This window comes from Hibiscus syriacus, unplaced genomic scaffold (assembly GCF_006381635.1).
Source record: "Hibiscus syriacus cultivar Baekdansim isolate YM2019G1 unplaced genomic scaffold, ASM638163v2 tig00110152_pilon, whole genome shotgun sequence".
NCBI lineage: Eukaryota > Viridiplantae > Streptophyta > Magnoliopsida > Malvales > Malvaceae > Hibiscus > Hibiscus syriacus.
Genome location: NW_024062604.1, coordinates 248,685 through 270,406, shown reverse-complemented (window position 1 = coordinate 270,406; position 21,722 = coordinate 248,685). Strand labels below are relative to the sequence as shown.

At 35.7% G+C, this 21,722-nt stretch overlaps 1 protein-coding gene across 3 annotated transcripts; it reads right to left on the bottom strand.

Annotated features, from left to right (window-relative positions):
- Window positions 1–12,913: 12,913 nt before the first annotated feature.
- On the bottom strand, window positions 12,914–15,113 carry LOC120215692 (ADP-ribosylation factor 2-B-like). 3 transcript variants are annotated; one of them, XM_039213292.1, is made up of 7 exons: window positions 15,010–15,113; window positions 14,444–14,599; window positions 14,274–14,344; window positions 13,733–13,852; window positions 13,490–13,608; window positions 13,319–13,400; window positions 12,914–13,199 (listed from the first exon to the last, which is right to left on the bottom strand). In XM_039213292.1, the coding sequence occupies exons 2-7, from the start codon at window positions 14,589–14,591 to the stop codon at window positions 13,194–13,196; spliced, it is 546 nt and encodes a 181-aa protein (XP_039069223.1). In that variant the 5' UTR covers window positions 14,592–14,599; window positions 15,010–15,113; the 3' UTR covers window positions 12,914–13,193. The 3 variants fall into 3 exon arrangements, with proteins under 3 accessions (XP_039069223.1, XP_039069221.1, XP_039069222.1); XM_039213290.1 differs by lacking the exon at window positions 12,914–13,199 and having other exon boundaries at window positions 13,310–13,400; XM_039213291.1 differs by lacking the exons at window positions 12,914–13,199; window positions 15,010–15,113 and adding an exon at window positions 14,820–14,958 and having other exon boundaries at window positions 13,310–13,400.
- Window positions 15,114–21,722: the final 6,609 nt, after the last annotated feature.

Below are 21,722 nucleotides of genomic sequence, written 5' to 3'. Positions count from 1 at the left end.
CATTACTAACAACAATAGTCGTAGCTGGGGCAAGAGAATCTAAATTTGCGGGGGCAAATTTTGATGGGGTAAGGAAATAAATTGTCTTAGGTCGAGGTTTGCAAGAGTACTCCCTGGTGGAAATGAAGACAAACTGAATCAAAGATAGAGTGAAGATTGCTCTCGCAACCATTCTCCTTACAGATTGAGAAAAACATACATCAACACATACATACATACAGACATACACATACATATATGATGCATCAACCATTTATCATCATGTATATTAAAGATAATTTTCTCATCTCTTGAGGACAAATTCAATAAAACTTCAAATAAATTTCAAATAAATTTCATCTTGACATCTATCATAATATCAAAGATTAGGCTACCATAAATACATCATTTTGATCTCTCAAGAAATCAAAGCTCAGAAATGACCAGATGTCTCTATCTTGAAGAAGCAATGATTTGGCTTCCTGAAGTCAACAATCAAGAGATTTCCTCAACATGCAGGAACAAACAAACTTTTTATCACCTTTGAGGGTGTTTTTCTTGAAACAAAATTTTGTCTCGCTTAAGATATTTTTCCATAAATTTTGAGAATTTAAAAAAAAAAAATTTGTCTCGCTTGAGATAATTTTTCTCAAAACAAATTTTGTCTCGCTTGAGACAGTTTTCTAAAAACAAAATTTGTCTCACTTGAGACAATTCTTTTTAAACAAATTTCGTCTCACTTGAGACATTTTTCCTTTGAGATACAAAATTTGAATTTGTTTCACATTAAACAAAGTTGATCTCATTTGAGATCGCTTTCTCTTAAAACAAACTTCGTCTTGCTTGAGACATTTTTTCCTTTGATATACAAATTTCGAATTTGATTCACTTGAAACAAAAATTAATCTCACTTGAGATTGTTATTTTTTTCAAAACAAATTTCGTCTCGTTTGAGACATTTTTCCTTTGAGAATACAAATTTCGAATTTGTTTTCACATTAAACAAAGTTGATCTCACTTGAGATCGTTTTCTCAAAAAAAAAAACGTTGTCTCGCTTGAGACAATTTCTCTATAAACAATTTTTGTCTCGTTTGAGACAATTTCTCTAAAAACAAATGTTGTCACACTTGAGACAATTTTCCAAATTATGAATTTGTTTCACTGGAAACAAACATCATCTTTGAGTCGTTTCTTTTCAAACAAAGGATCTTTGAGTCTATTTCTTTTGAAAAAAAACTTTGTCTCTCTTGAGACATATTTTATTGAAAAATCTTTGAGTTTGTTTCACCTAAAACAAAATGAAAAAAAATCTTTGAGTATGTTTCTTTGATAACAAAATTTTGTCTCTTTTGAGACATTTCCTTTTGAAGAAAAATCTTTAAGTATGTTTTATGAAAACAAAGGTTTGTCTCTTTTAAGACAATTTCGCTTAAAACAAACATCTTTGAGATTGTTTCCCTTGAAACAAAACCTATCTTTGAGTTTATTTATGTTGAAACAAAAGTCTGTGAGTTGTTTCTTTTGAAATAAAAATCTGAGTTGTTTCTTTTGAAAAAATTCTTTGAGTCTGTTTCTTTTAAACCAAATTTTTGTTTCTCTTAAGACAATTTTGTAAAAAATATCTTTGAGTCATTTCTTTTGAAACCAAAATCTTTGAGTTTGTTTCTTTCGAAACAAAGTTTTGTCTCTCTTAAGACAATTTTTCTTGAGAAAAATCTTTGAGTCTGTTCCTTTTGAAAAATGTTTGAGATTGTGTCTCTTAACAAAATCATCTGTGATTCTATTTCTTTAAAAACAAATTTCGTCTCTTGAGACAATTTTTAATGAAAAAACCAACCTTTGAGATTGTTTCTTTTGAGAAAAATCCTTGAGTCTGTTTCTTTGGAAACAAAATTTACAATCTTTGAGTCTGTTTCTTTTGAAATCATTATCCCTAAAGATAACCAAGAACTCTTCATCACGTATGAGCAGTGTCATCCCCTGACCAGATCTCCTCATCGCGTAGGAGCCGTGTCACCCTAGATAACCAGTCACCCTCATCACGTAGGAACCGTGTTATCGCCCTTCTTAAAAATGGTTAGAACTCTTCATCACGTATGAGCCGTGCCATTCCCTGACCAGACCTCCTCATCATGTAAGAGCCGTGTCACCCATAGATAACCAGCAGTCCTCATCGCGTAGGAACCGAGTTATCACCCTTCCTAAAGATGGACAAGAACTCTTCATCACATATGAGCAGTGTCATCCTTCGACCAGATTTCCTCATCATGTAGGATCCGTGTCACCCTTAGACGACCAGACCTCTTCATCGCGTATGAGCAGTGTCGTCCCAACAACAAATATTTTCCAATTTCTAAGCAAAAAGGGAGAGAACCAGACAAAAACGTGTTGTCTTGTAGTCTTTGCCCTATTCTTGTTAACACAAGAATGTGCAAAGAGGGGCAGCTGTAGACACCGTTTTTATCCGGGCCTTTCTTTTTATTTATTTTAATGTTAATATTATTTATATGACTATTATTATTATTATTATTATTATTATTATTATTATATTACAAATTTTTGCAGGCTCAAACCTGGAGCCCAATTACAAGGGACCCAAACAACCCGAGCCCAGACTCATCACTCAACAGCCCACTCGGTAGACCCAACCCAGCAAACAACATACCGGGCCCAATGATCCAGACCCGATTAGCGACCTGACCCGGTTCCCTAGGGTTTCTAAAACCCTAACCCTAGGGATATCATCAGCTCAGCTGCCGTTTGCCATTGCTACCGCCGCCACCAGAAGGTGAAGAGCCATGCCGCCGCCACTATTCTGGCCCACTCTGACGATCCAGCCATCGTCCCACGCCACCATCGTCATCTACAGTAGAAAAGTCAATCAAACAACAACCATTTCAGTCTCAAATCACCCATAAATCAAAAACCCATTAAAAAATAGGATTAGATCCCAATTTTTCAGGATTTAACAGATTAAATCAAATCTAAACCCCAAATAAAAAAATCCCTAAATCCCAAAAATATGGGATTTTCACTCAGCTATACTTAGAGAAATCAAAGGCCTACATCCTAGATATCATCATCTCACCCAAAGAACTGATAAATGAAGCATTGAACAAAAAAAAGAGGAGAATAGTCGGTGATAAAAAAACAGAGAACATTTAAAAAACCAAGCATCCATTCAAACAAAAAAAGAGAGACCATTTTGACATAGAGAAAAACTTACCCTTTCCCGACCACTGTCTTTGCTTCATCGGAATAGGGGTCCATTTGTTTTGAAGGTAAGGGTTTTGTTTTAAAACTTTGAGGGATCGAGGGTTTGGTCTTTAGGTTGGTTTTAGGAAAAGGAAAGAGGAGGGATAAGTAGGGCTTTGTGGGGACTGCCACTAGAAACGCCGTGGATTGGCGGCTGTGTGGGGGGTTCGGGGAGAGAGTTCTAAACACTCTCCTTTCATATTTTTGGGGCAGAGATAAATGGGAAAATAGGGTTTCAAAAAACCCTTAAATGGGATTATATCCCAGATCCAATACGACGCCGTTTGAAGGGGTCAGATATGCGTGTTTTATAGAAAAAGGCTAATATCATATTTTGTCCTTGACCTTTTGTAATATAGCGCCCTTGTTTTTCATTTCTTTAAGGGATAATAGCTGTTGAGGTCCCCTTTAATTTGTAACAACTTTATTATGGCCATTAATGAAATTATGACTGTTTTATTTCAAGCCTTTTAGTTTTCATTGATTTCATTTCAGTCATTAATTTGTATATTATGTTTGCTGATATTATAATTTGGTCATGATATTTATATTTATTTCATTTTAGTCAATGTTTCAGTTTGTTGTGCATTTTTCTTTGATATTCGGATTTGGTCATGAAATTCGAAAATGTTATATTTTAGTTACTGTTTGATATTTGGTTTAATTGCTTCGAGCCCTTTAAATTTCTGTTTTATTTATTTTATACCCTTAAGTTTCTATTTTTACTATTTTAGCCATTTAAGTTTATGTTTTGGCCATATTAATCCTTTAAATTCCCATTTGTACTATTTTGGTCCTTTGAGTTTATGTGTTTGATATTTTGGTTTTCTTATAATTTCAAATACTTACTTTTTGGTTTATTTGTATTTTGGTCTTTAATATTTATTTGTTTTCATTTCAATCCTCTATGTATGTAAATTTTTATGTTTTGTATTTATTTGTACCATGTGTAATTAAATATAGTTAATTTTGTTTGATGTAAATATTTATTACGCATATTTATATTTGTATTTATTTCCATTATGTTTCGTTATCTAGTATATGTTATTCGAATATTTCAAGAACATATTTGTAGAACGAGCGTAGAAAGTATCACTTGATCGAAGTGGTACAATCTAATACGATGTTTGAACTAAATGGAGCTTGAAATAAATCAATTTTGGTTTGTTAATTGTTAATTCATTTTTATTTTACACAGAACAATGCAAGTTATGAATTTTACTTTTCGCAACTGTCAATTTGCAATTTATATTCGATATGCATCTTTTACATATTTGACAATAGAATATTCTTTAATAATGAAAAATGGGTGAAATAGCTTTCCCGACGGAGGATTGCTAATTTCAAGATTTTTTATTGACTTAAAGGATTTTCTTTAAATAATTAATTAGAAATAAATTAATTAACTCAATATATAGATCATATTTTAACTTTATATTCGATTCATGATTTCCACTACTACGACAATGTAGAAGCGATTCAGTACCAGTTTTTGGGCGTTGTGGGGGTGCTTACCCTTCCCCACAAGTAATCGACTCCCGAATCCATTTTTAATCGAATCTTTGTAAACGCATACCAATTTTGTCTTTTAAAATATTTTTTCTTAAAATTGTTTTAAAAAAACTTTTTTTAGGTATTCGACCTACCTAATCCGAAGGTCGATGGCGACTTTTTTTTCTTAAAATTGTTTTAAAAAGACTTTTTTTAGGTATTCGACCTACCTAATCTAAAGGTCGATGACGACTCTTTCAATTTAATTCTAATTAATTCCAAATCACCAATTTTTTTTTAAATTAAAATCATAATCGTTTTTAAAATAATAAATAATGGTTTCACCTAAAAATGGTTATGTCAGACCTCTAATTCTCTATATTAATTTTGTTATTTATTTAAGATTAGAATATCTATTTATTTGGTAAATTCGATACTTGTCCCCACCGAAGGTGCCCATTGTTTTCACCAGTAGAAGAAAAGGTTGTTGATGAGGATCCACCAGGAAACTCCAGTCAACTAACCCAATGCCTCCACGCAAGTTTCAACACATCTTCCACGAAGTTATGCACTGAGAGAAGGAACCCCCTCCAAATCGAACAAAAGAAGATAGAACTATTCTCGATATCTGCCGATGACCTTGTTGCAATCGCTCAGGCAACAAGACAATGAGGGATGTCAAAATCAAACTCAAAATTCTCCTACAAGAAAACACGATTCAATAGTAGATTCTTGGCCTTATTTTGGTTGGGGCTCTACTAACACTTTTCTTTATCGTTGTAACAGGAAATTACAAAGAGAAAACAATTAAATTTCACAGAACTTAAAGCGGATTGAAAATCAAAGGTAAAAGAAAAAGAAACTATAGATTTCACCTTAATTTTCCCTTTAAATAGTTAGCTCATTAACGAAATAAATGGCTTCCCATGTAAGTCTCGGGTCAACAAGCCACCTTATGGTATTCACTCGATTAAGAGGAACAAGTATTGTACTTCATCTGGATCTCCTTCGCAAGTTGTGTCTTTGCTGTCGCCCTTCCGTCTACATTTAGAATAGGAGAGCTTTGGATGTTTAACGGATTTATATCTCACAACTGATCCTTTAACAAATAGACTAATACAGGAATCGATTTGGATATATTTACTACTATTTTTGTCGCTTCTTTTTATCATTTCCCCACTTTTCTTAATAAAGTAAACTCTGATACTTAGTGAGACTGATCAGTCCAAATAAACAAGCTACTTCGAGTTATTTGCAGTGATTATTCGTTTCGACATTAGTAAATTGTATTTTATACATTAACATTTACTGTCATATTATTTTTATATTATAATTTAGTAATTTATGTTGGAATTTTAGACTGCAAAATAAGGTGTTAGCACTGACTTGACAAATAAAATATAATTGAAACAACGAACAATTGAAACTTTGTCGTGGTGAAGACCACTACTGCCTTAGAAATAAATTCGCTCCGATATGTGTAATCACTGCTTAAGGTAGATTGTCCCCCGAGGTTAACACGGTCGCTCCGAGATTTCATACTCCCGAAATCAGAGTGGACTGCCAGTGGTACTGCTCTTTTGAATCACCTGAGGAAGAAAGCACGAAATACTTTTGGTTGAGAGGATATGTGAGAGTTGAGAAGCTTGCAAAGCCTCTATATTTATAGGCTATACGTTAGGAGCAAAATGGTCCAACAAAAATTAAATATAAATTTGATTAATTTCTCCATTAAAATTCTGTCTGAAACTGTTGCAATTCACAGATGAATTTGGCCTCAAATCAGTCCAGGTTCATGCATTAACTCTCAGCCATTTGTAACTCCAGGTAATTAACTTTGTAACTCTTGTAATTACTTTGTAACTGGCACAATTAAACACGTTGAACAGAGTTAAAATCTTCTCCAGGATCATCCAACGTTTTAGATATAATTTTTGTTTTAATTTTCAGAAATCAAAACCGACAACTAAAAAATTAGATGGTATCCTCTAAAAATTTAAATCGAACAGACCACTACAACCTATAAATATCATAAACAAATTCTTTCACAATCATATATACTTGATAAAAATCCTTACGAATTTTCTCTAAAACGATAGTATCCGCGCAGACGTGTCAAAGACACGTATTGCCACGAGCCATGACCTTTACCTTGACCGCAACCACTTCTACATCCACATCCACAAGCATGAGTTGAGCTGTGCCGAGACGAATGGACGACGGCAACGGTGGTGCGAGATTGCCCCCTGTTCTCTATCACTCAACAAGGGAGGGAAGAATGAACACTATAAATACCCAAGACAGTGGTATTTCCCACTTAATGTGGGATAGTGTATTTTCGCATTATCAATATTCCACCACTAATGTGAAAGAATTATTCTAAAATTCAAAATATAATCTTCTCAGAAGATCAATAGCAGAGCTAGTTGCTTAAGCATTAGCGAACGTATCTTGAACTAGTACATAGTGATGATGAGTGATCATTCTCTTAGATAAGTGAAACTAGTCTTGCACTTTCTAAGATAGGGGTAAACTCATAACACATAATTAACCCCTTGATCCATTGAAGTTCTTAATGTGTAAGATATATACATATATATATATATATATATATATATATATATATATATATATATATATATATATATATATATATATATTTTGTATATATATATACAAGTGTAAGATTTTAGTAAGTGTATTAGAAAAACAACCCAACATTTTTCATAGAAGGACTTAATATGTCTTTCTCACTAGGACCATCCAACCTTTTGGATTTGAATTTATTAATAATTTTTTATAAACTCAACCGTTCCAGAGTTAAGTTCATTTTGTCCTTCTTAATTAGGACTACTCACTCAACTATGGGCTATGAACTTATTAAGAATAGATATTCAACCAAAGTCGATAAATTCATCAAGTCTTTCTCACTAAGACCAGCCAAAGCCTGGAAAATGACTTTATTAAGAGAAATTAAGCTCAATCTGGGCATGTTCATTGTTCGTCATAGGGATAGCTAGGTAAATGTACACTAGAGTATTTCCATGGTTTCGTTTGACCAAACTGAACTTAGATAACTAAGTTGGGTATCTACTATGAATTCCTCAACAAGTGGGCTTTAAACCCATCCCCCTCAACGAATCTAGAACCAGTTTCCGGCTTAACCCATTGGTAAGAAGATTTGCTTGGTTCTTTTCTGACTTCACATACTCTAAAGAGAGTACTCCATTCCTTATCAAGTTTCTAACAAATTCATGCCTTATGTAAATGTGCCTCTTCTTACCATTGTAAGCTTGGTTCTTGGATAAACTAATTGTAACTTGTGAATTACACAGTAAGGAAACTAGAGGACTCAGTCTTCCCCTCAACAGAATTTTAGCTTATAAATTTTTGAGCCACTCGTCTTCCTGCCCAGCTAAGTCAAGAGCTATAAACTGTGACTCCATAGTGGAACGAGCAATACAGGTTTGCTTCATAGATTTCCACGAGATCACTGTTCTACCTAATGTAAAAAATATACCCACTCATAGAGCTTATCTCATCATTATCAGAAACCCAATTGGTATCACAATATCCTTATAACACCGCAAGATAGCCAACAAACTCAAGTCTCCAATCTATTGTACCCTTAAGGTACTTAAGTAACCGAAGAAGAGTGACCCAATGTTCACCACTTGGGTTGTGAGTATATCTACTAAGTCTGCTTACATCGTAGGCAATATCAGGCCGAGTATAATTCATTAAGAACATCATGCTCCCAATTATTTTAGCATACTATGTTTGGGAAACTCTAATTCCTTTATTTTTAAAGAGATGTATGCTAGGGTCATTAGGAGTTTGGACATGGACTACGTCAAAATTGTCAAATTTCTTTAACATTTTCTCAATATAGTGTGTTTGATTTAAGGAAAATCCTTTTTCAGTTCTGGTAACTTTGACTCCTAAGCTTACATCGACTTCTCCTAAATCAGCTATCTCAAATTTGGTAGACAAGAAATCTTTTGTTTTGTTAATGGACTCAATGTTAGTACTGAAAATCAACATGCCATCAAAAAACAAACTTATGATGATGCAACTAACACAAAAAATCCTCGAATACACGCATGCATCCAAACCATTCACAACAAAACCAAAACTAAGGATAGTTTTGTGAAATTTCTCGTACCACTGTTTAGGAGATTGCTTGAGGCCGTCAAGTGATTTTTAAGTCTACACACTTTGCCTTCCATACCAAGCACCTCAATCCAAGGGGTTGCTCCATATAGATCTCTTCATCTAGATCTCTGTTCAGAAATACAATCTTTACATCCATGTGATGTACTTGTAACTTGTGAACAGAGGCTAGTGCAAATAATGCACGGATCGTTGAGATTTTTGTTACGGGAGAGTAGGTATCAAAGAAATCTAAACCAAATTTTTGAAAGAACCCTTTGTCGACTAGCATTACCTTGAACCTCTAGATAGAACCATATGGTATGAGTTTCTTCTGGAAGACCCATTTGTTACTGATAGTTCTAAACCCTCTAGGTAAGTCAACCAATTCCTAAGTATGATTAGACATTATTGATTCTAGTTCATCATTGATAGCGCTTTTCCAGAAACTAGCATTAATTGATCTTATATCTTTTTTATATGTCTTGAGAAGACCTAACAAGTATACTAGAAGAAGTGGATGGCAATTTTTATATTTGTTTTTACTCATTTAATCTAGGTTTCTTTAATGGAAAAAAATCTTCAAAGAAAACAACATCCCTAGATTCACAAATAGAGTAGTTTTGTAAACACATAAACTTGTATGTGACACTGTTTGTAGCATACCCTATAAACACTGCATCAATGGTTTTAGGTCAGATGGTGGATTTCTTAAAGTCTGACAAACCCACTTTACCCAGACACACCCACACTTTCTAGTATTGTAGATTTGGAGGATATCTTTTCCACAATTTGTATGGGGTAGAATCTAATTTTTTGTGAGGTACTCGGTTCAAAATAAGATTTACCGATAGAATGACTTCCCCCCCACATGTTGTCAGACAACCTAGAACTTATCAACAATGAGTTCATCATTTCTTTTAAAGTCTATTTTTCCTCTCGGCTATACCGTTCTGTTGAGGAAAATAGGGAGTACAAGTTTCGTGAATTATGTCATTATTCTCACACTCTTTTTTTAAGAAATTTGATCCATATTCACCACCTCTATCGAATTTAACTTGTTTAATTCTCATATCTAATTGATTCACAACTTCTGCCTTATAAATAATAAAGAAGTTCTCAATTTCATGTTTAGTTCTTATGAGATATACTTTTGTGTATCTCGAGTAATCATCCACAAAAGTGATGTAATAGTGTGGGCTAAAGTTTTACCAAAAGTCTTCTTGAGTAAAACCTTGCCTTTGCCTAACACTTCAGAGTTGCTAGAGTTTCTTATGTCCACACGTTCACCTTCGTCCCCATCCTAGAACTCAGTGAAAAATTCACTTGTTACGTAGAAATGTATGGAAGCGCCATTGTTAATAACCCACTCAGCATTATTCTCCACCAGATTCACCTATGAAATCACCGCTGCGATGACATCAACATTTTCTCCACAACGTGCAGCTGTGGTTTGTTCTCATTCTGTCAGTTAGAACGGCGTTGGCACTAGTAAGCTTTGTGGTCGACTTGACCGCACACATATCACTTGAAAAATTTACCTTCAGCTTTGGGCTTCCCTGGCTTTTTGAAATTGGTGCCCTTATGGGGTTTGGTCTTCTTGTTCTGATTTCCTTTTTTCATGGTCCTTTTATACTTAGACACTAAGGCAACACCATATTCAACCAAGCTAGCTTTAAAGGATAAATTACTGACAGAGTTATTAACCTTATCCTTTAACCGGTTAGCCTCATATATTTTCACATGGCCCACTAGATCCTTAAGTGAAATGTCCCTTTTTTATTTTTGAGGGAGTTACGGTAATCGGACCAGGACTTGGGTGGCTTCTCGATCAGGACATTGGCTTGCAGCACCTCGTACATCTGCAGTCCATCAGCAAGGATGTCGAAGACCATATTTTCTTAATAATGGACTTGGCCCATCATTAGTTTGTCATCAATCATCTGAAATCTCAACCACTTGCCAATGGTATACTTCTTAATGCCTACATCATCAATGCCATAGTTTTTCTCGAGCGTATCCCATATAACATTATCTTTTTTCTTTGAGGATCATGTCGAAGAGCTTGTTCGACATATGGCTTATGAGATGGCCTCGCACCGTCTTGTTATCCTTTTCATACTTCTTGTCAGTAGCGACGACAACAACATCAACGACCAAAATGATAATGACATCAGGCACGGTCTCATTACTAACAACAATAGTCGTAGATGGAGTAGTCCCCAGAGTAGGTGGTGGCGGTTTCAGCAGCACATAATAGAGATCAAGCAGCTCGAAGAAAATTAGAATCTGCTGCCACTTTCGGTAATTTAAACCATCGAGTGCACTAAGTTTGGACAGATCAGGGATCAACTTGCTTAGTAGTGTCGACATTCTGCAAAAAAATAATTTGTTTCTAAATTGTTGGAAATGTAGATTGCAAAATAAGGCATTAGCATTGACAGGAAAAATAAAATATAATTGAAAAACAGACAATTGAAATAGTGTCATGGTGAAGACCACTGCCTTCGAAACAAATTTGCCCCGATGTGTGTAATTGTTGCTTCAGGAGGATTGTCCCCCAAAGTTAACACAGTCACTCCGAAATTTGATACACCCGAAATTGGAGTGGACTTCCGGTGGTACTAATCTACTGAATCACTTGAGGAAGAAATCACAAAATGCTTTTGGTTGTGATGATATGTGAGCGTTGAGAAGCTTGCAAAGCCTCTCTATTTATAGGTTGTACGTTAGGGGTAAAATTGTCCAACAAAAATTAGTTATAAATCTGATTAATTTATGCATTAAAATTATGTCTGAAATTGTTGCAATTCGCAGATGATTCTGGCCTCAAATCAGTTCAGGTTTGTGCATTAACTCTAAGTCGTTTGTAACTCCAGGTAATGAACTCTGTAACTCTTATAGTTATTTTGTAACTCGATAATTAAGCACGTTGAACAGAGTTAAAATCTTGTCCATGTTCATCCAACGTTTTAAATATAATTTTTGTTCAAATTTTAATTTTCAGAAATCAAAACTGGTAGCTAATAAATCAACTACTATCCTCTGAAAATTTAAATGGAACAGACCACTGCAGCCTATAAATATCAAAACAAAAATTCTTTCACAATCTTTTGTACTTGAGAAAAATCCTTACAAATTTTCTCTAAAAAGATAGTATTCGTGCGGATGCGTCGAAGACACGTATTGTCATGACCACAAGCCGGTACAAGCGGCGACGTGTGGAATTGCCCCTTGTTCTCTATCACTAAAGAAGGGAGGGAAGAATGAACACTATAAATACCGAAGCCAGTGGTATTTCCCACTCAATGTGGGATAGTGTATTTTTGGGTTACCAACAATTTATATTTTGTTTGGAATTTTCAGAATTAAGGGTTTGATATTTAAGTAATCTTGTTTTTCAAAATTCTTTGAGAATGTCTCGTTGAAGTAAAGATCAACATCAGAGAAAAAGTTTATTTGATTAAATTTCATAGTTAAAATGTTCAGTTGAATGCAAAAGATCAACGTCAGACAATAAGTTTATTTGATTAGTTAAAAAGTTCAGTTGAAAAAAAATAATGTTTTTTTGGAAAACCTATTTGAAATTATCTTCGATTAAAGTCACCTTTTCTCTCGAGATTTGAAATATTAAGCATGAGCACGGCAGTGGTCCAAATTGGAACTTGAATTGCATGTTGTATAAAATACATTATTTCACTTAAATTGATATTCTTTTCCATTCCACAACTCCACAACTCATTCGATGTGTTAAGATAGATCAGTTGATTTACCCCCAAAAAATATTATATCATTCAAATAATGTTTTGAGTTTGAATCTTAATGTTATAAATAAAATAATGTTATAAAAATATGTAATACTCGATTTAATTTAATCCATTAATAAATCAACGAAATGGTACCGAAAGACGTACGCATTTGATTTATCTTTCTAACGCAACAAATCATTTATGCCATTGAAACTCTTTTTGTTTTGCTGGTCACTTTTACGATTATAAAAAAAGGCTCCAATCATTGCACATGCCAAAACAATCATTCAAGAATTTAAGGTAAAAATGAATCATGTCTATAGACTGTATATTTAACATAACAGTAATTGAACTGGCTAACCATCAATTTCCACTAGGGAAAGAACAGTCCCAAACTAGGGAAGCTTCTTTCTTTTTTGGCAAGGAAACCAGGAAACGTATCAATTAATCTTGAACTAAGTAACAAATGGCAGAATTTGCGACAAACATGGAAAAAAAAAACACTTAAATGGGTTGATGTCCAGAACTCCAACAGGGTAGCGAGAACACCGACTCAATTACGTCATCTATGCCTGCAATATGGTTCGCATTCATCAGCATCACTTAGAAGCTTCGTTAAACTGAAGAAACGTAAAAGGGTGTAATCTGCAACTTCATGTTTAACAAAAATTAGTCATCTGCGTCAGCTTACCTTGTTTGCAATGTTGTTTGAAAGCCAGTCAAGTCCCTCGTACAGTCCTTCACCAGAAGTAGCGCATGTGCTCTGGATATACCTGCAAAATGTTTAATATAGAGATGGTAAGTACATTACATATCCACATATAGAGATGGTACGTAACAACGAAAAGTTTCATCATCTTACCAATGACGCTGGCGGAGAGAATGAAGGCCAAGCTTGTCAGTAATCTCAGCAGCATTCATAGCATTTGGAAGATCTTGCTTATTTGCAAATACCAGAAGCACGGCATCCCTCAGCTCATCCTGGCAATGCACATAAAATAATATATTAGATTAAGTCACGAAACCCTGTCCATCAAGCAACTCCAATCATTTCACAAAACATACTCATGGGAAATATTGAGCCAGTAAAAGAAACTTAATTGACCTCATTCAACATCCTGTGCAACTCATCTCTAGCTTCAGCCACACGGTCACGATCATTGCTATCAACCACAAAAATAAGTCCTTGGGTGTTTTGGAAGTAATGTCTCCACAATGGTCGGATCTATATAAAAAATAAAAGCCAGTAAGTCAGTTGAATAGTTGAGAAAAACAAAAACCTTGAAGGAATTTCCATTATTCTAAAAGATCTAACAAGATCAAAGATATACTCAATTTTGACCACTAAGCATCAAATTTTGCATAGACCTCATGAACATATGGCATCTGCTCTCTTTTATAGACTCATAAATTTCGAAACACGTACTTAAGGAAAAATAAAGTGCTTGGATAATATAATATCCAGGACACATCATAATATCTGACAGTATATGAAACCAGAACTGTCCCATCCATAATCTTTGCAGTTTTACAAGAAAGAGCAAAGAATTTACCAAAAGAATATATTATAAGATACCATAGATTTTCCTTTCCTGCAATCTTCAGTTGATGGTAACAATTTCCGTATAAAGTTCAAATCTAGTTACCTTGTCCTGGCCACCAACATCCCAAACGGTAAAGCTGATGTTCTTGTATTCAACAGTCTCAACATTGAAACCTACAAAAATTTATTATATCATAATCAGCCATCTCCTCCTTGAAACAAAACTTATTGTAATAACAAATATCAAACTGTGTTAAGCAAAAAGCGACTCACCAATGGTGGGAATGGTAGTGACGATCTCTCCCAACTTAAGCTTGTAAAGAATGGTAGTTTTACCAGCAGCATCAAGTCCAACCATCAGTATTCGCATCTCCTTCTTGGCAAAAAGCCGGCTAAATAACTTTGCGAAAGAAAGCCCCATTTTCACGTCTACCAACCAGCAAACAACAAAATCCAAATATAAGTTTCCAGAATCAACAATTTAACTAACATTATTCAACATTAAAGAAGATCCAAATCCAAAGGTCAAATTTAAAGCAAACATAGTATCGTTTGCATGAATTGGTCCAGATAAAAGCAATCTAAATCCAATCAATCACGACATAAATTCAATTCAAAAAATGCAGATCGGAACAAATTATGAACGTACGAGGCTCCAAGACACAGATCAGATAAAACTATGAAATGAATTGCAAATTGAAGATTCTGGAGACAATTTATAACCAAAATTGAAGCCAAATTCAAAAGAAGAAAGCAGATCGGGAGTGAGAAGCTAAATCAGAACATGATAAAGATAGATAGAAAATCTTCATTGGTTTTGAGAGGGGAGAGAGAGTTACCTGAGAGAAATGCGAGCGATAAATAAGCGGGGTCCAACGAAGGAGAGAAGCCAAAATCAACACCTCTCTCAAAATCAAAGCAGCTGTCCTTCAGAGATTTAAAATAGAGTTCGTAGTTTGTTTATCTATACTACGAACCAAATAGTATCGTAGTTTGACCGAGGGCTTCTTGCTTTTGGGTAAAGTACACAAATGGTCCCCTTACTATAGTATATTATTTTTTTGAATACTCTAACTATTAAAAGTTATAAAATGATCTTTAGACTATATATGTTATTTTTTAAGTCCCTTGACTATTAAAAGTTACAAAATGGTCATCCAACTATTCATATGTTTCAAACTCGTTATTTTCCGTTAAAAAATTGATAGTCGTCTGAGTTGAATGTTAATATGCTGACAAGGATATGATAAAATCATAATCATTTGAATTGTATATTCATTTGAGATTCTGATATCAAATTTTATAATATCTCAATCAGTAGGTTAATGTTCAGCTCAAATTATCGTCAAATTTTAGCGAAAAATGATGAGTTTGGAACATATAAATAGTCGAGCGTAATATAGTATAATGTATAAACAAATTGTTGTAAAAGCATGTGAAGGGGTATGCCTTTGAGGATATTCACCTTTATCGAAGTATTATTAAGGGTTGCAGTATGTGACTTTGACGAGGCTTGATATTGCCTTTGTTGTTAACAATGTTTGTCAATACATGAATAGTCCTTGGAATACACATTGGAGCGCTGTCAAATGCATTCTTCGGTATTTATATAGGATAATGGAGTATGAGTTGTATTATCAACCTTATAAATCTTGTGATCTTGTTTGCTATGCGGAAGTTAATTGGACATCGTCAGTTAACGATCGTCGCTCGGGTGGAAACTCTATGTCGTGGTGTTCCAAGAAATAAAGTGTGGTCTCTTGGTTCACTTCAAAAATGAAGTATAAAAACTTGGCCAACCCTGTTTCATAGTTGGTTTATATTGAGCATTTGTTGAATGAAGTTGGGCTATGTGTAGAAGGGAAACCTATTGTCTAGTGTGACTACTCTTCTACCATTTCCATGGCTGCTAATGCTACTCATCATGCCGGTCTGAAGCATGTTGTGATAGATTTACATTTTGTTTGGGAATGAGTGTTAACTGGTCAGCAATTGGTGAATTTTATTCCTACCATCGAAGCAGGTTGCATATATCTTTACTAAGGCCATACCTCTAGTTAAGGGAGTTCAAAAAATTTAATCCGATCGACCCAAACCATTAATCTATTGATCCAATCTAAAAAATTGGATATCTGATCCGTTTTTTATTTTCAGATAATTCATATTGAATATCTAAAAAATATTTTAGATAATAGGATTGGATACGGATCACCTAAATTGGCATTTCACAATATTCAAAAATTTGATAAAAATAGGCCTCTACAAAGTTTACCCAACAAGCCAGCCCACCCGCAATCCAAATGCCTAGCCTCTTGTTAAGCCCGTAAAAAGGGTAAATTTCATAGCTTTTTACTTGGGGTATTGTTTTATTTCAAGCTCATTTAGTTGCATATAATTGTATTAGTAATGCATTGGTGGAGTTTGCTTGTGGACTTTAATTATTCATTAAATGATGCTTTGATAAGGGAAAAGTAGTTGTTGGTTGTTGATCGCTTGTAAATGTCTACTCTAAGGCAAGTAAATTTGTGCAAGTATACACAACCGATTCAAGTAATATAGGGTAAGTGAGTATCGTCTCCACAAGGATAGGTCGAGAAATATATTTTCACCACAACTAGAACTAATGTCACAAACTAAGTCCTACTAAGTTGTCAACTTAAGAACTAATATTAATAAAACAAAAAAGTGATTTAATGAGTTCAGGAAAGTTTAGTCGAGGCAAAATAAATATGCAGAATAATAAAACAAAACAAGACAAGTGCTACTTTAAATATAATGCAAACAACCTCATATATTCAGACATATCACAGAGCACTGATGCTAAACTTTTGCTTCAACAACAATTATTTCTAAGTTCAGAATGAATTATTATGACTTACTATGTTGCCCGACAGGATTACTAGGTATTTTTAGACGGTTGCTATGGCAATACTACTCGATGTTAACTATAACCCTTGGTTTGTCAAACTATTGTTGTAGCAATACATCTCAGCGTAAACTATAGGCTTTGTCTATCCTACACTAGCGTCTATCCCTTTTAGTCGATTGAAACTCACTCCTTATCTCTAAGGTAAAAGTTAGAACTTCACCATCCCGGATTCATTCAATTTCTCACGTGGATCTATCTTAATTCTCTCGAATCTAAGAATCACTATCTAGATAAAAGGCTATCTCTCGATGCTCTTACAATGCCAAGACATGTTTTACCAAAACCCAGTCGATTTCTCGATGCTCTTACAGCGTAAGGTAAAATATTTAAACAATAAGCAAAACAATCATACGCAAAACATAATTCATCATTCATAAACTTAAAAATATTGTTCAGGCAAAACAAAGTTTAACACCAAGTAAGACATTCATGGTTCTATCAAAAGTCTTCCAAGATTCAACGTTTAATACAACCCCAAATAGATAAAGAGTTAAAACAAAGGAATAATGACTCCCAAAACCGGGGGCTTTGTCGTGACGATTCTGATCAGCACTACGCCTGCCTTGGTGATCAACCTCTCTCGAGGCCTGATCACCGCTCTGCTAACATCTGGTTATGGAGGACACCAAGGAAGGTCGGTGGGTAGACGGTGAAGAAGCACTGCAGTTGCTTGCTCACGCCTTAGGTAAAGTTCTTCTCTCTTATTCCTTCCCTTCTTTTCTTATTTGACGGCTACGACTGGTTATTTATAAGGAAAAATCTCCTACGGTTTTGCATGCTTTTTTGGAGTTTCCTTAAATAACTGTTGTCAAATAAATGTCCAGACTTAAAAAGGAAAGGCGGCTACCAGAATAACTAAGGCTTGGTTGCACGTGAAGTAGGTCATCCAACTGGCTTGTGACATAGGCGATTTTGTCACACCTGCTTCAGACTTCCTCAGATAAACCTTGCCTCGGCGAGATAAATCTTCTCCTCACGTTCTCATATGTTTCGTTGGCCTTTGCAAATTTACGTTGTCATGACTGAAATGTTCTTCCTCTGTAAGTTTCCTGCACAAACACAATCCAAACAACCCTTTCTCCTCAGCAGCATCAGTCAAGCCAAATAAATCTTGCCTAAGCAGAATTTATCCACAACAAGCTAATATAACCTATATACAACTAAATGCAACTAAAATGCTATGTATACTTTATTTAGACGAGCAATAACTTAAGTGAAAAGACTAGAAATTAAGTATTTTTAACGAGTTATCACAGCCCCAAACTTAAGCTATTGCTTGTCCTCATGCAATGTACAATAGCTAGAAGAAAATCAAAATTGTCATGGCAAAGCAGAGTTAAGAAAATCATATGGTTTGGGATTTCATCCCTCAGCAAAATTGTTTGGCCTCAACATGTTCGACAGTCATATAAGTCAAGTCCCTTCCCTAGTTAGGATTTTTTTCTATAGTTGCGCGTGATTGTAACCAGTCTTACATAAAGGTAATTAGACAACTTAAGTAAGCACTTCTGGTTTGTCAAGGCAACAAATTATTTGTCAGGCTTAGTTTATACTCCTAGTTATTTATTAACTTTTTTTACGCAGGGGAGTCAGCTCATCACAACTACCGTTCCACACTCTAGGTGAAGGGGAGCATACCTTCCATCCTTAAGCTAGTCGGGCAGAGTCATCATGTGACTACTTTCATTCACTCATATATCGTTGATAATCTTAATTTCTTATGGAGTTCTTCTGTTTATGCCTTTTCATAGAGGAGTGTCCCTTTTTATTTTTCAAGTTTTCAAACATTAGAGAGTTTTTACTTCACCCTTAAAATATTTTTGAAGTATCGGCAAGCAGAAAGTTCTTTTCCCAATATTTTACAGATTACCTGAAACAAAGACAACCTACAATCGTGTTTATGAACTTCAAAGAATCAGACCTAAGGTTGGTTCTCTTCTTTAGACAATCTTAGCAATAATTCTGGCCTAAGCAATCAAATTATGCATTTATCATTGGGCATCCCTAATTCATTCCTAACAATAATCTTAACCTGATTATGTCATGACAATCAAAATTTTCAACCAATTTCATCAACTACTTTCTAACAAAGTATGACAGAATATGGTACAATACCTCCCCCAAACTTGATGGATGCATTATCCTCAATGCATGAAATTAAAACTGTGGTGGGGTGGGGTGGCTTGGCTGGACGCCCTCGTTTGAGAGGAGAAGGACTCTCGAATCCCGAGTCTACTGTTGCTGGCGAGGGAGATGGCTGAAGTATACATCATGTCATTCTCTTGTAGCGCTTCTAGCTGGACGAAGTGCATGCTGGAGTTGACTGCTCGACAGTAAGAGTTGGTTGTGCTGGAACTGGTACCGGACTAAGATTTGCTGTTGGGATTGGTGTAGCTTGACAGACAGGGGACTGGATAGGGTCGTGCTCAGGTTGCTTTGATACTGGTGTGAAATCTTCGTCGGTGAAGAAATAGGTTGGTGTATCATCACTGCTCTGGGTGGTTGAAAAAGATGAGGAGCTGAGGAACTCTTATGTTTCGCCTTGGCCTTCCTCTGGTACGGGTGGAGATGGGTTGCTAGAGGTGGCACATCAGTGGGCACTTCTGGGGGCACTTCTAGAGGGACATGTGATGTGGAGGCATGGAATGTGCTGCCGCCCGCATTGTATTTGAGGATGACACTGGGGAAGGTTGGCAGTCTGGTGTTAGTGTTCGGGAGCAACTCTTTGAAGAAGGCGTTGAGTTGCATGTCCCTAGTTTTGACATACTCGAAGTAAATTTCCATGTGGTCCTCTAGGCTTCCGATCTTTTCACTCGTTTCTCGAGTGTACGTGACCACAACAACCATTCTAGTCGCGACAATGATTTTTCTCCTTGTTTCAAACCTTCATGCGGATCATCATCATTGAAACTAATCAACACGGGTACATTCTTCTTGGTGATGCCCTCCTTGGATTTAATGAAATCCTCAAAGGGCTCCTCAGGAACTTTCTTCTTTTTGCACAATGCGGTTATCAAGTTTGGAAATAATAGGTTACCCTGATTCCTCTTGGCGCATTCATGGATCTGCTCAAAGATGAGTTCTCCAACATCGATCTTCCTCCCGTATATGATTGAGTGTAAAAGCATCAGTCTCTTCACGAGGATAGTGGTGTTGTGGGACGTTGGCATCAACTTGCATTTGAGAAAGTGATTCCATAACTTCACATGCAGTTTTAGTGCTCGGCGATCTACTCGTTTCCTCGTTGGGGCATTTTCTTCAAACTTGGCCCATCCAAAGCATAAATCCTGTAGTACTCCGTCGTACATTTCTTGATTCACCTCAGCCACGAATTGCTTGTGCTGCTCCTCTACTTTCCCCAACTTAAAGTATCGGTTGAGTGCAGAGGGGGAAAATCGAAGGAGCTTCCCTCAAACATATACTGTGTGGATAGACGGGTCCTCGAGATGGGCGTAGAATTCACGTACCATCGTTGGTGCTACGGCGTTGAATGGTGAGAAAACTTTTCCCAGTTGTGTTTCTTTATCACGTCCATCACTTCCGATCCAAACGGTTCCTCATCCGTGGCTCGGAAAACGAATCCATCTTCTAAATATACTTGACGTTTCTGAAAGATCTTAAAACGTGCTTCTTCTTCGACAGTTTGGAAACGTTCGAAACTTTGTGTTGGGGCTGGGGCTTTCGTTGTTCTTACCATTGTTTTTGGTTGAAATCAGTCGTGGCGATGGGGAAAAAATTTCTTGCTTAGTGAAGAGAGAGTGAGGCATGATGATGAAGAAGAAATGGGTGGTTTCGAGGCAATGTTGTCCTTTCTTGGAGGGAAAAGATTTTTGCATTAATGAGCAATATATGATTGGATATAAAGTGGGGGAAAAGATATCTTTCCCTGTTTATTCTGCCGTAAAATTCATGCATCCTAGGGTTTGTTGTTTTCTCATGCATGCTCTAACTCCTTATGCATTCACGTGTTCATTGCTTGCCTATATTAAAATAAAAATATTAAAATAAAATGGATAATGAAAGGAGAAAATAACTCAATATATTTATGTACAACATTCAAATTTTCGTTTCCTTGGCAATGAAATTTGTTCAAGAAAGTAAAGCAAACTCTTGGGCATCATGTGCCAACGATGCCAGTTTGTCACGCATGACTGGGGCTCCTTTGTACTCCTTGAGTCTCTGCCCGTTCACCTTAAAGATGGAACCATAATTTTGGTTTTGGATTTCAATTACTCCATTGTCATGGACTTGGTGTACGATGAATGGTCCTAACCATCGTGATTTCAACTTGCCTGGGAATAACTTAAGACATGAATTGTAGAGCATTACTTGTTGTCCAGAATAGAATTGCCTCGTCAATATTTTTCTGTCATGCCATCGTTTTGTTTTCTCCTTGTATAGGCAGGCATTCTCTTATGTGTGTGCTCTGAATTCATCTATCTCGTTCAGTTCCAAGAGTCTTCTTTCTCCAGCAAGCTGAGCATCCATGTTTAGCTTTTTGATGGCCAATTAGGCTTTATATTCTAATTCATCAGGTAGATGACATTCTTTTCCATAGACCAGTTTGAATGGTGACATTCCCAATGGTGTCTTGAATGCTGTACGATAAGCCCATAGTGCTTC